Raw genomic sequence first — 13,369 nt, 5'->3', positions numbered from 1 at the left:
TCTGTGAGAGAGTTTCTACTTTTGCTCTGCTATGAACACACATTTTTGCCTTCATTTCTGCACTTAGAAAGATGCAGCTTATATATAAGGTAACACAATTTCTTTTTAATGCCTTTTCTTTTGAATATGTAATGGATATTTCTTTATTAATAATCTTACAGGTTTTTTAAAGTATATACTAGTATGTGAGTCTTTAAATTCCTGTAGTGCTCTGGTCACCCCTTAAAAAATGGCATATTGCAGGACTGCTTGTGTTTGTATACATTTGGGAGGGCTGTCAATTTCCTGATTCAGTTTACTCTGCCAAGGCTGAAAAGATCATCCTTAGTGTTGTTTGCTTATATCAAAATGCCTGAAGCATTCCTTACATCCAGCAGGAAATAGCCTTGCTGTTCAGAATTTTGTCTGACACGCTAAAGACACTTCAGAATCTTTTTGCAATTTGTGCTACTTATGGTCCTGACATGAATACAGCTTGTTTGACATACCACCCCATTCATAATATATATAAGTATAGTTTATGTATTTACCTTGGTAAAAAAGGTTAAGCAGGAGCTCTGTGCAATGGCTGCCTACATTTGTTAGAAAAGCTTTGGTTTGGTTTCTTCTGTAGCTGGTTGATGCTAGCTGTGAAAATTCTTTCAGGTTTTTTCTGGGAGAAGGTGAAATAGTTCTACATACAGCTTCTATTGTTTCTTTCCTTATCATTAATTTTCCACATTAATTTCTCTGTAAAATTTTTTGATGCATGTTAGACTAGTAATTAAGTTGCTTCAAGCCCTTCATTTTTTAAAATGGGTATTGTGTAGCAAGATCATTAGAAAGGGAGTGACAGACCATTCAAGTAACAATTGAAATCCAATGGCAAGACTCTGGAGACTGATGAGAAGCTTTTTTTTGGAAGTATGAAGTACTGCTTCCTTTTCACTTGCATGTTAGTCTACTAACATTTAGTTAACATTTACCTTTACACTGTGTCTTGGACTAACTGACTTGAGTTCTTAATATTCATGCTACTTGTCTTTATTAACAGCTGCAATGGATTGGTTTGCATAGGTTAAATGTTAGACCCTGTTTGACTGTAGTAAAATGTTACATCCTAGTCAAAATTAAATTGTCAGAATTGTTACATACAGTGAATAAATTAGCAACAGGGGAGAGGGCAGCAGGGAAAGAAAGCACAAAACTCATTAAATTTGTAAAAAGAAGGAAAAATCTATTTGTATAAAAATTAGGATGAGGGAAGAGCAAATGGTAATGCTATCCACAGATTTGGTTTTTGTACTGGTTTACTGTCGAGGAGTTTAAAAATCTGAATTATGTCAAGCTCTGAAATGAATTGTGAAATCCCATTCCAAACAATAACAGAGTGGTTCCTCATTTCATGTGCCCTTTAGAATTTAGCAGAGTTATTAAATGGAGAGTGAGAGATTCTGTAGTGGAGAATCCCTAGCATTCACAGGCAGGCTGGAGGCAAGAGGCACGTAGCTAGCCTCCTGCCAGAAAGTCTGTCACTTGTGATGGCTGCCCTATGTATTTGGTGACCTCTTCTTCCTGTTAACTTGAAGGTTCTATTTGGAATTGACAGTTGTAAGAGTTGAAGTGAGAAGTGTTGCCCTGTTGTTAATGCGTTCAGTGCTGGCTGCCAAGTAAGGGAGAGAGAATGGAAAAACACACTCTTTAATGCAGTACGGTGTCTTAAGGAAACAGCCTTCCTGTGCAAGAGGAAACACAACAGGGATTTTCAAAAGACATCTGTCTCCCTTAAAATGTGTTTGAAGTTTCAAAGCTCTTTCAGTATCCAACCATAAAATCCTAATAAAGACAACTCACAATGTAGTAAAATTATAATCCAATGGTCATGAGAAATGTTGAGAAAGAACATAAACTGTGTTGAAGTACTGTTCTTGTATACTACACAAAAACAAGCTTGTGTTCCCCTTTGGGCAATAGTATGTGCTGCTTCAGTCAGCCACATCATGGGTTACTTTCAGAGATATGACTGATAACAGTATGCAGTAGCTAAATTATTGCAGCGAATCTGTCAGAGCCTCTGTTGGAAGGGTTCATTGCTGTTGAGAAATTACTGGAGTCAACAAATTATTGAAACTAATATTGTGGAAATTTCTGAGTTGACAGTAACTATGACTTGGATCATTTCAGAAGACATAGATCAATAAAGGAACTTAGGTAAAATTTGCAAGACTGATTCAGTTTCTAGCTTTTGCGGCATTATTTCTCTGAGACCTTGGATGAGTAGTTTATTATTTGTTCCTTAATGCTTTTTCTGAGAGCAAGCAATATAAGTTTTACAAGTATACATGTGCTTGTGTCTCTTCTGAACACACTGGTGATATATATACAAATACATTCTATCCTTACTGCAAATGAAAATTTTGCACCTGAGTTCTAGTTGCTGGGTCTCAATCTGTGTATTTTTTAGGCTAGAGGTGTGCCAGTAATTCCTGCTGCTGTTTTGGGTGATGATCTTTAAGGATTTAGTTGTAATGGGGAACACAGGTGGGCTTTATCCTGGCAAATGGGAAAGGATAGTAAGAGAAATTGCTGCTATGATGAACAGAGATACAAGTGAAAAAAAAATAGGCCTGTAACTACAGACCAATAGTTACTACCTTAATGAATGAACTTGTGCAAAAAAAAAAAAAAGAAAATGTTAGAAATATCAAAGGATGTGTCTATTGTTTCCTAAGCTGCATGTATTTTGATATGTGTGACATAACAAAGCATTTCCACCCCTCTAGTTTGACCTTTAACTGTATATTTGCATTTCAGTTCCTTTTCCTTTTTTCCTCCTTATAATGCTGTCTAAATACATAAAAACATGTTCCTGAAGCTGCAGTTAATACCTTGATCTTTAGGCATAGGTGACTTACCTTCTGACTCCCATCTGCTTTTCTGATTTGCCTGCCAATGTAGTACACAGTTGCTCTACCCAGATTATAAAAATGTTTGTATTAGAATGTGTATATATACCTATATTATAAATGGTTATAAATTATAAGTAAAGTGAAGCATTAGAATATAAGAACATCTACATGAGTACTGGTTTTTGGCTTTTGCCCTCAAAATGCCTTCTGAAGCCTTAAGTTTGGTAGCATTGCCCTTTTTCTGGGAGCTGTCTCTTTCACTTCCCAGCTCCAAGTGAGGCAGTCAAATCTGAGCCTTTTGTTACATCCATGGGGAGATTTTTTTATCACTATTTTTATAGGCACCAGGCCTGCCAAGTCAGGTTATCTGTCTTTGCCTGCACATCTTTAATCAGATCATCTACTGAAAACATGTGGGTTTACGACAGAGCCAACTGTAATTGCAAGCTAATCTGCTGCTTCTGCACCTTCAGCCTTTGGCTCTCTGCCTGATATTACCCTTAATAGTTTGTTAATACCAAATAATGCAAAAACATTGCTTCCTTAAGCACTTAATAGGATATACTGTAATGGAGATAAGTGATCTATAACACTATTTACTTGTGTTTTAGGAAAATGAACTGAAGGATGCTGTGCAAGAAAAGAACCGCCTGAGCCTCCAGTATGCAAGTGTGTCCCAAAAAGCACTGCAGTATGACCAGGTAACATCATGAGCACATACATTTTTTAAAAATTCCTATAATGCATATTTTCTGTAAATTGGTATTAGGCTTTAGTAAAAAGACCTTTTCAGTTACTTTGATAAGACTTGTTTGAAAAATGCTCTTCTTTTTCTGAAAACTAGTGATAGAAATAATATATAGTAGGTTTTCTTTCTACCTTTCTTCATTTTTTCCTTGCATTTTCAAATTTCTCAATGAAATGTTGGAAAGCTCTTGCCCAGCAGCAAATGTAAAAAACTCTAGCAGTTATTTTCCTGATAGCATGACATGTAGTCTCAGCTATACCAGGTTCTGATACGAAAACTGTTTTAATAGTAAGCATTTTTGTTCACTTCTTTTTTGTGCCAGTTATGGGACACAAAAAATACATTTCTGAGTACAATGTGATTTTATCTGTGGCCAACGCTGCGTGGTGTGACTAGCATGGAAGGAGAGGCTGATGTGCCCTGCCTCACCACAAATGCATACACTGGAAGAAACGTCATCAACCAGCCACTTTTACAGGCTACATTTAGCTAAAAATAAAACTCCAATCTGGCATTTCTAAAGGCTTAAGTGAGTTGCTCGGCAACCTCATTCATATCAGAAGAGCTGTAACTCTCTGATGAAAGCCCATCCTGAAAGCTTGCAAAAGAGTGGTAGCCGCATGCTGTGATATCTCTGACGTGGGTGTCACAGCCCGCTGCTACATTTCCAAACCAGAGGAGGTCTGATTAAGTCTTGCGACAATGCAAATTGCTAAAATTCAGAGATGGCATGTTCCCTACCTTTTGTCTGTAGCACCCGGTATCGAAGCAGACCTGAAATTTCCTGTTGCTGAGGAATCTAAATGTTTTTTTATATAAAAAGACCGTGTAGTAATACTTTATGATAGAAGGAAGTCGTGTGTATCATAATATCACTTCATTTTATTCATCCATCTGTCTAGAATTTCTTCGTTCCCTGGTGTTTTTCTCTTTTCTTCATTGTTTACACATTACCTATATTCTTTACTTCATGAGGTACACGAAGAGAAAGTCTTACTTAGGCAGTTTTATATTCTAGCTGATGTAGGAAGAGCACGGAGTGTTAGTGCAGTGAAAGCTCAGTACATTGGTGATGCTGAAAATGTCCCTCTTATTATCAGAAAGTGAAGAACTATGTGCTTAATACTGATTTATTACAGGTGACGTTTGTCTCTTACTATAGTGAAGAGCTTGAGGTACACTGAAAAAGCTAGTAGAAGCAATTTAAAATATAAAGGTGAAATGTCAATCTTTGACACATTAGCCACTAAGTGCTGAAATTACATTTACTATAGTAGTGTCAGAATTCATTATACTATGGGTTTTTATTTCTTCAAATATATTAGATACTGTGAAAGACACAATGCAACGATTCTGGATGCCTGTGCTATTAATTTAATATCTCAGCCTCAGTAGGATCAAAGACTTGCTTTAAATGCACCGTCTCTTTTAATAATTTTAACAACATACAATCTTTGCAATTTACCTTGAATGTTAAAAAACCTTGTGTTTTCCTTCTTACATAACAACCTTTCTGAGGGAATTACCTGGGTTGAAGATACATTGTGCAGTTTAGATTACATTTTACTATTTGGAAACTGTGAAACTATTCAACTTTGGATGTGGAGACTGGAGCAGAATTCTAACAGAATTAGGGCTCAGCCCTGAAGGGGAAAACCTGCCTAAAGTAATTTATTCTTTTTCACCCTTGAGAGCTGGACTGAAAAACAGGCCAATTTAATCCACGCTAATGGAGGAGTGTTTATGCATTGTTATGTAGCACAGATAAAACTACTGTTAATATTTACATATTGTAGTTGCTGAAATTTGACTCTAAAAAGGAGTAGGTAAGAGGCTGACCATCTATAAATCCATAGAATAAAGCTAAAATTGTACTTAACTTAAATGATTTGGTTTTGGTACTCTGTATCAGAGTAACAAAATTGTGTTCCTGGGGTGATGTACTTGTGAAAAGATTCTATGTTGATAGAAGTGCTATGACACCAGGCTCCAACTTGTTTCCTGCTCATCTGAGTACATATGGGCTGGTGTTTTTATGTAAAAATTGCACAGACATTATACATTTAGAAATTCTTTCCAAAAAACCTGAAATCATACCATTTTCCTAGTAGTTTCTGAATAATGTTTCCTGAACAATACAAGTCATTTGAGACATTGGCAGGTTACTGAAATCTAGAATAAAGGCAGATGGTGGGTTATGAGGCCTGTGGAGCTTTTCACCAATTAAATGAACTGCTGATTCCTTTTGGGTGTGCTGGTGTTCAAGAACAAGTTTCTATTTAAGTATTCAAGAAGTAGAAGACACTTTAGCAGTGTTCTGGCCTTCATAACTCACTCAAATGGGGACACATTTAGTAAGTGTGAAGATATGGGATGAAAAAAAATAAATTGCTTGATGCATTGAACAGAGGAACATTACAGATCAAAATGATCCCTGTTTTTGTCAATTAGAACCATTTATGATGGCACTCTATTTAGGTCAACTGTTTTTGCCACTGGGAACACTGATTTTTTTTATGTGCTCTGTATTTAATTTAAGTTCATGTATATCCCATATGTTCTTAAACAGCCTGCTTGGAGGGAGCACTAAATTCACATTTAAGGACAAATGTTGTCTAAACAAAAAAAAGTAAATTATAGATGAATCAAGTTTTATGCTGCCTTATGGGTTATATAAATGTGTATCACAGCATTCTATGCAGTACAAAATCTCTGGAGAAGAAAGTCTGGCAAGAATGCCCTGAAGAAATGGTAAAAGTTATTGTTGCTGGCAGTAACAGGAGGAAGATGGTTGGTAGATTTGCAAAATGAAAACGTACACAGAACTTTGTTTGAAACCTGACCTGCCAAAAGAGAAAGTAGAGAGTTTATCAGAAACATTTGTGTATTCCTAAACTGTAATTTAGGTGTGTGCTTTAATGAAAGATCCTGAGATGTGTAAAATATCGACAGTTCTGCCTGTCTCTGATTCATCTCTTTCCAAAATTACATTAGCAGTCTGATAGATACTGTTTGTGCTGGTAGCCCCTTCACTGGCAGCAGGGAAAAACACAGCAGAAAGGTACTATGCTCACTAGCTCCCAGAATTCAGACTGTGATGACTAGTAAGTTTCAGGAGATTCTTTACAAAGGTAGTCAGTTGGTATAAATTATTTTAGAGAGAGGGAAGTTTCAAGGAAAGGTTATTTTCCTCTGTAAGCTAACTGAGAATCACAGTAACAAAATTGCATTGTTGATGGTGATACCTCATTGCTTCCTTTTCCACTTGATTATTCTTCAACAATATACATTGACCTGAGCAATGAAATACAATACAAAGGATACAGGAAGTTAACAGATTCTGAAAATCCATTGTTTATTAGTTTCTGAAGTTACAGAGAAATGAGGGAAGAGGAAAAGAAAAATCTGTGCACAGAAAAAAAAATCAAGGGGTTGACAATAATTGCATCAGTTTTTGTGGAAAACATTATTTGTACCATTTTCCTGTGTCTTTTCTAGTTCACTGCACTCTTAAGAGCCCTCTTACAAAAGGGAATACACGGGCTGGCTGCAACCATTTAGATTGTTTGGTCCATGGCAAAATTTGCAAGTTAACAAATAGGACCTGGAAGGCAAATAGGCTGAATCAGTTTCTAAAATACCATTTCAGAAAATATGCAGGAGATATGCAAGTCAAAGATTGCTTAATGCTATGTGTTCTTTAAAAACACCATGTAATTACAGTTAATTAAATTAAAAAAAAAAAAAAAAAAAAAAAAAAAAAAAAAAAAAAAAAAAAAAAAAAAAAAGGAAAAAAAGTACTGGTCACTTCCTGAACTGAAGTTTGAAGGAAACATGAGCTGCACCAATATTAAAGCCTGTGCCTTATCCCAATAATTTCTACTGCTTTGCTTTCTTTAGCCAGCAATCCTGCCAGCTGTAGTGCTTCTGTGCTCTGCTGCAGTTAACAAAGGAAAAGAGATGCTTCTTGAAACACTGTAATACTGTAATACTAAAAATATTGTGGCTCTTTCTGTTGCTTTCTTATCTTCTATCAACATCAATGGGAAGTGGAAATAGTACATGAATGTTATGTATTCTTTTTACCCAGGTGTTTATTGCTGGTGGGTTTTCATTCTTTATATAAAAAATGCAACCCTATTGTTATACATCAAGACAGGACATGAAGTCATAAAATTTCCAGTGATAAGAAATCAAATTTTCAGCTGATCTGAATTGAAGAAAGAACTTTCTATGGCAGGATAAAAAAGTTTAATATTGTACTTTTTTGTTGTCTGAGTGTTTATGAAGTAGTTACTATTGCTGATGATTCACAAACCTTGTATAAAAAGACAGTCATCTGAAATGGTTAAGCTGGCACCAAGTAAATTAAATTAGAAAACAAATCCTACTTGGTGAGTATCTAATCTTCAAAAACCTCTGCTTAAACATTTAAAGGGAGAGCAAGGATTGTGTTACAGAAGAACACATTTTTGAATAGTAGAGACACTGATTTCAAATGTTAGCAAAGGCTGATGATGTATAATTGAGTTTATTCTGAAGCTGATCTACACTAAAGAATAGTCCACAAAAATGTACACGTGAGTTATATATTTCTATATATACATTAGATCTCTGCCTTTTTTTACTCTCTCCTACCTATGAGATCCAGAGAAATAGGAATTGCTTGATTGTAATTTATTTTGTGCATATATAGTATTTTTCTTTAACTTGTGCAAACTACTGTTTGGTTGCCAGATAGTGGTCCTTGTTGAAAGAAAAAGTGCATACATGTATGAACAAACACCATTTCCTCATTGAATATTCCCTTCCATTTTCTGTGCTTTTTTCATATTGTCTTTGAACTTCTTTTCTTCTGTATTTTAACATGCAGAAATGTTTGTGTCATGTATAGTTTTCCCTTCACTAATTAGCTGTTTGAGTAATAATAACATTTTAATTTTTCTAGGTAAAATCAGACTATGACCATCTTAGAGAAACCCTTCTCAGAGTGACCAAAGAACGAGATTTGGCTTTAAAGGGAAAACACCAGCTCCAAGCCAAGCTGGAGAACTTAGAGCAGGTCCTAAAGGTATGTATAATGCTGTAAAGCTCAATGATCAAATACTTACGTTGCTTGTTGAATGTTCCTGATGTTCATTCAGAGAGTCACAGAAGCTTAAGTGCATTGCAAACTAGGGGACTGAATCCTCCTGTTAGTTATGATTAAATGGAATACAGTAAACCAAGTACCTACAAGGTGGTGTCAAACTATTGGAGGAGAGACATCTTTAGAGTTCTTTATCTGATACTTTCTAAGTAATGGGATGTAGGTTTTCACTGTACAGCTCCAGAGGGACTGCACCTCCTGGGAAGGGCTCACAGAGAAGTTGATGGAGGACTCTCCCATGGGAGAGACCTCATGGGGAAGCAGGGGAGGACTGTAAGAAAACTTTCTCCCTGAGGAGGAAGGAGCTGCAGGAAAGAACAGACTGTGAAATGACTAAACCCCATCCCCTGTGCTGCTGGGGGGAAGGAGGGAGAGAAATTGGGAACAAAATAATTTGGCTGGGGAAGAAGGGAGGGATGGTGGCAACATATGTAAGCCCTGCTCTTTGTGTTGTCTGTGTCTTGTGTGCATTTGATTAGTGTTAAATTCAACTATTATTTTCCCCAAGTTGAGTCTCTTTTGCCCCTGACTGTAAATGATAAGCCAACCTCCTTGTCCTTTGTCTCGACCCACGAGCTTCTAGTTGGCCATTGTCCTCCCTGTCCCAGTCTGTGTGGGGGTGTTGAGTGAGCGGCCACGTAGTTGGTAAATAGTACATGAATGTTATGTATTCTTTTTACCCAGGTGTTTATTGCTGGTGGGTTTTCATTCTTTATATAAAAAATGCAACCCTATTGTTATACATCAAGACAGGACATGAAGTCATAAAATTTCCAGTGATAAGAAATCAAATTTTCAGCTGATCTGAATTGAAGAAAGAACTTTCTATGGCAGGATAAAAAAGTTTAATATTGTACTTTTTTGTTGTCTGAGTGTTTATGAAGTAGTTACTATTGCTGATGATTCACAAACCTTGTATAAAAAGACAGTCATCTGAAATGGTTAAGCTGGCACCAAGTAAATTAAATTAGAAAACAAATCCTACTTGGTGAGTATCTAATCTTCAAAAACCTCTGCTTAAACATTTAAAGGGAGAGCAAGGATTGTGTTACAGAAGAACACATTTTTGAATAGTAGAGACACTGATTTCAAATGTTAGCAAAGGCTGATGATGTATAATTGAGTTTATTCTGAAGCTGATCTACACTAAAGAATAGTCCACAAAAATGTACACGTGAGTTATATATTTCTATATATACATTAGATCTCTGCCTTTTTTTACTCTCTCCTACCTATGAGATCCCGAGAAATAGGAATTGCTTGATTGTAATTTATTTTGTGCATATATAGTATTTTTCTTTAACTTGTGCAAACTACTGTTTGGTTGCCAGATAGTGGTCCTTGTTGAAAGAAAAAGTGCATACATGTATGAACAAACACCATTTCCTCATTGAATATTCCCTTCCATTTTCTGTGCTTTTTTCATATTGTCTTTGAACTTCTTTTCTTCTGTATTTTAACATGCAGAAATGTTTGTGTCATGTATAGTTTTCCCTTCACTAATTAGCTGTTTGAGTAATAATAACATTTTAATTTTTCTAGGTAAAATCAGACTATGACCATCTTAGAGAAACCCTTCTCAGAGTGACCAAAGAACGAGATTTGGCTTTAAAGGGAAAACACCAGCTCCAAGCCAAGCTGGAGAACTTAGAGCAGGTCCTAAAGGTATGTATAATGCTGTAAAGCTCAATGATCAAATACTTACGTTGCTTGTTGAATGTTCCTGATGTTCATTCAGAGAGTCACAGAAGCTTAAGTGCATTGCAAACTAGGGGACTGAATCCTCCTGTTAGTTATGATTAAATGGAATACAGTAAACCAAGTACCTACAAGGTGGTGTCAAACTATTGGAGGAGAGACATCTTTAGAGTTCTTTATCTGATACTTTCTAAGTAATGGGATGTAGGTTTTCACTGTACAGCTCCAGAGGGACTGCACCTCCTGGGAAGGGCTCACAGAGAAGTTGATGGAGGACTCTCCCATGGGAGAGACCTCATGGGGAAGCAGGGGAGGACTGTAAGAAAACTTTCTCCCCGAGGAGGAAGGAGCTGCAGGAAAGAACAGACTGTGAAATGACTAAACCCCATCCCCTGTGCCGCTGGGGGGAAGGAGGGAGAGAAATTGGGAACAAAATAATTTGGCTGGGGAAGAAGGGAGGGATGGGGGCAACATATGTAAGCCCTGCTCTTTGTGTTGTCTGTGTCTTGTGTGCATTTGATTAGTGTTAAATTCAACTATTATTTTCCCCAAGTTGAGTCTCTTTTGCCCCTGACTGTAAATGATAAGCCAACCTCCTTGTCCTTTGTCTCGACCCACGAGCTTCTAGTTGGCCTTTGTCCTCCCTGTCCCAGTCTGTGTGGGGGTGTTGAGTGAGCGGCCACGTAGTTGGTTCTTGTCATGTTAGGCCAAAACCACGAGAGTTTGGTGCATAACCACCTTTCTTTTAACAGGTTTTAAGAGAAGCTTAGTACGATGGTATCTAGCCATGCTTGTTTTCTAGATGCACAGTTGTTTTAATCTCATCAATTTACTGCTTTCTTTTCAACTTAGAAAAATTCAGTAGTGCATTGTGAATAATAAATTTATTCTTCAATGGAGCTTTAACTGTTTAATGGAAAATGTCTTTGTTTCTGGTCCTAGTTATTGTGTGTAATGCCATGGGACACACCGATGCTGTGAAATAGTGGGATTCACCAGGTGAATCTAGCAGAGACAAGATCTAGCTGAGATGATGGGTAGAGTAAGAGTAAAATTCAGTTGGAAAATGGGATCAACAAAGAGATTCTTACTTATAAGTTAATTCAAAGGGGCAATAAATAAATAAATTTGAAATAAAGTGCAAAAAACATTATAGCAGTGGGAAGGAAACAGTGCTTTACTAGGAAACAGCTAAATTCCCAAAGTGTCATTGATTAAATAAAAATGGAAGACAGTAACTTGATAAGCCAAACCTGGTAGGTGGATCAGGAGTAATGGAGAAATGTCCCTTACAGACACTGAGCTGGTGTCTGTTATGATGGGATAGAAGCAGCCAGTGGAAGGAAGCATATGAATGATAGAAACACAAACTGGTTTGAATGGACTGCTGCTCCTAGGTTTTCTTAGTTATAGAAAATATGGAAATTGTGGTGTGGAAAACTGGCACCAAATAATGTCTTGAAGAGGGTTAAGCATCTAAGATTATTAAAACAAAATAATAAAACCCCATAAAGTCATGCAGTTACAGCTGTTTGCAAGAGTGGAGGGACTGCACTGGTGAGGACTATGGTGAGAATTCTTGAGAGAGAAAACACTTTAAAATACTTCTCTGTACTTCAGACCATTCATAAAATGAAGGATGCAAGTGTCTCATTAGAATGGAGCATCAATTCAGTGCTGAAACTTTTCTGACAGACTGCCAAAAAAGCTGCTTATTTTTCATCTTCTCAAGCCAGAGGTTTTACTTTCTCTAACCACTGAAGTGGCAATTACAATGGGATGGATGCCCTGGGAGTAGGAGGAGATGGAAATGAAAAGTAGTGGTCTGAAATTTTAAATTTCAAGCAAGACTTTGGTTGACAAAATGTTTTAATAATGCTAAGTGGCTTCAGCCAATGCTTATCTTAAATACAATCACTTATTTAAAATTTTATTTATAAATGATCTTGACTTGCATCAGACTCGCTCTAAAAGGGGAAAAGTAGTTTTGCTGTTGGCTGCATCAGAATAGATCCGGACTTTTGGAGATGGTTGTAGTGATGAAAATGGCTACCTGTCTGAATCTTCAGGTCAGATTTTATTTTTGTTTGTTACTCTGGTAAATATTTTGTTGAAACCCACTCTCAAGCTTTATTTGATAGTACTCAAGAGGTGAGGAGAAGGTTTTCCAATTACAGATGGAAACAAAAGGGGTTTATAAGTTACGTCCTTCTTGCTCAGCCTCCAAAAGACTGTGGGGTTTTCAAGAGTAAGCTGACTGCTTGATAAACCAACTTATTTCAGCAGCTTCTGGAGACATGAGCTGTTGAAATCACACGCTAGGCAATGCCAAAGGGAAGTCAACTTTTAAACATATTTTGTGCAGTGAATTATCAGTGTCCTATTTGCCAGTCAATAGGTAGCACTGATAGCATAATTCTGGAATTATGTGCAAGTAAGAAATAGTTGTACTGGGAAAGGAAAATTAAACTGCTTAAATAAAAAGAAGAGTGATGCAATTATCTGTCTTTAGACTAATACTGCTCTTCCTAGGAACAAGGAAGAAGTTTTTCTCTAGCAGTGAAAGATGTGCAAGTAGAATCAGCACCTAGAATCTATTTCAAGAGATACTGTTTTGGCTGTGCTCTCTATATAGTGACTGTGGGATTCCAGCTTGATAACTGCAGAAATTCACTTCAAAGAGCACATAGTAGAAAGAGGAAAAAAAGTCTAAAAAAGAAATGAACTGTGAATTCATGGCTCATAAAACAGCTGAGGTTTAAATTTTGTTGTAAGTAAATTGGCATTAATTTTCATTTCATCAAATCAAAATACAAATTGTTATTTTCTGGACTTCTTTGCTGCTAAAAAAAGCCCTACTTTCATGAGCAATAAAACACTTCTCTT

At 36.6% G+C, this 13,369-nt stretch overlaps 2 protein-coding genes across 2 annotated transcripts in view; both read left to right on the top strand.

The window, feature by feature from the left end:
- Positions 1-10,541, top strand: part of LOC104388770 (peripheral-type benzodiazepine receptor-associated protein 1) — a 70,565-nt gene extending 60,024 nt beyond the window's left edge. The window contains exons 7-11 of the mRNA XM_009997688.1: positions 3,500-3,589; positions 7,360-7,491; positions 8,585-8,707; positions 10,328-10,450; positions 10,524-10,541. Of these exons, the coding sequence (XP_009995990.1) occupies positions 3,500-3,589; positions 7,360-7,491; positions 8,585-8,707; positions 10,328-10,450; positions 10,524-10,541 (486 nt within the window). The remainder of the gene's footprint in view (positions 1-3,499; positions 3,590-7,359; positions 7,492-8,584; positions 8,708-10,327; positions 10,451-10,523) is intronic.
- The window catches only part of RIMBP2 (RIMS binding protein 2), a 109,724-nt gene that overhangs the window by 48,235 nt on the left and 48,120 nt on the right, over positions 1-13,369 (top strand). The window contains exons 2-3 of the mRNA XM_009997630.1: positions 3,500-3,589; positions 8,585-8,707. The gene's annotated coding sequence lies outside the window, so the exon portion shown is untranslated. The remainder of the gene's footprint in view (positions 1-3,499; positions 3,590-8,584; positions 8,708-13,369) is intronic.

Source organism: Chaetura pelagica, unplaced genomic scaffold, assembly GCF_000747805.2.
Source record: "Chaetura pelagica isolate M959 unplaced genomic scaffold, ChaPel_1.0 scaffold45, whole genome shotgun sequence".
Taxonomy (NCBI): domain Eukaryota; kingdom Metazoa; phylum Chordata; class Aves; order Apodiformes; family Apodidae; genus Chaetura; species Chaetura pelagica.
Note: the sequence above shows the minus strand (reverse complement) of the source record. Positions and strands in the feature narration are given on the sequence as shown.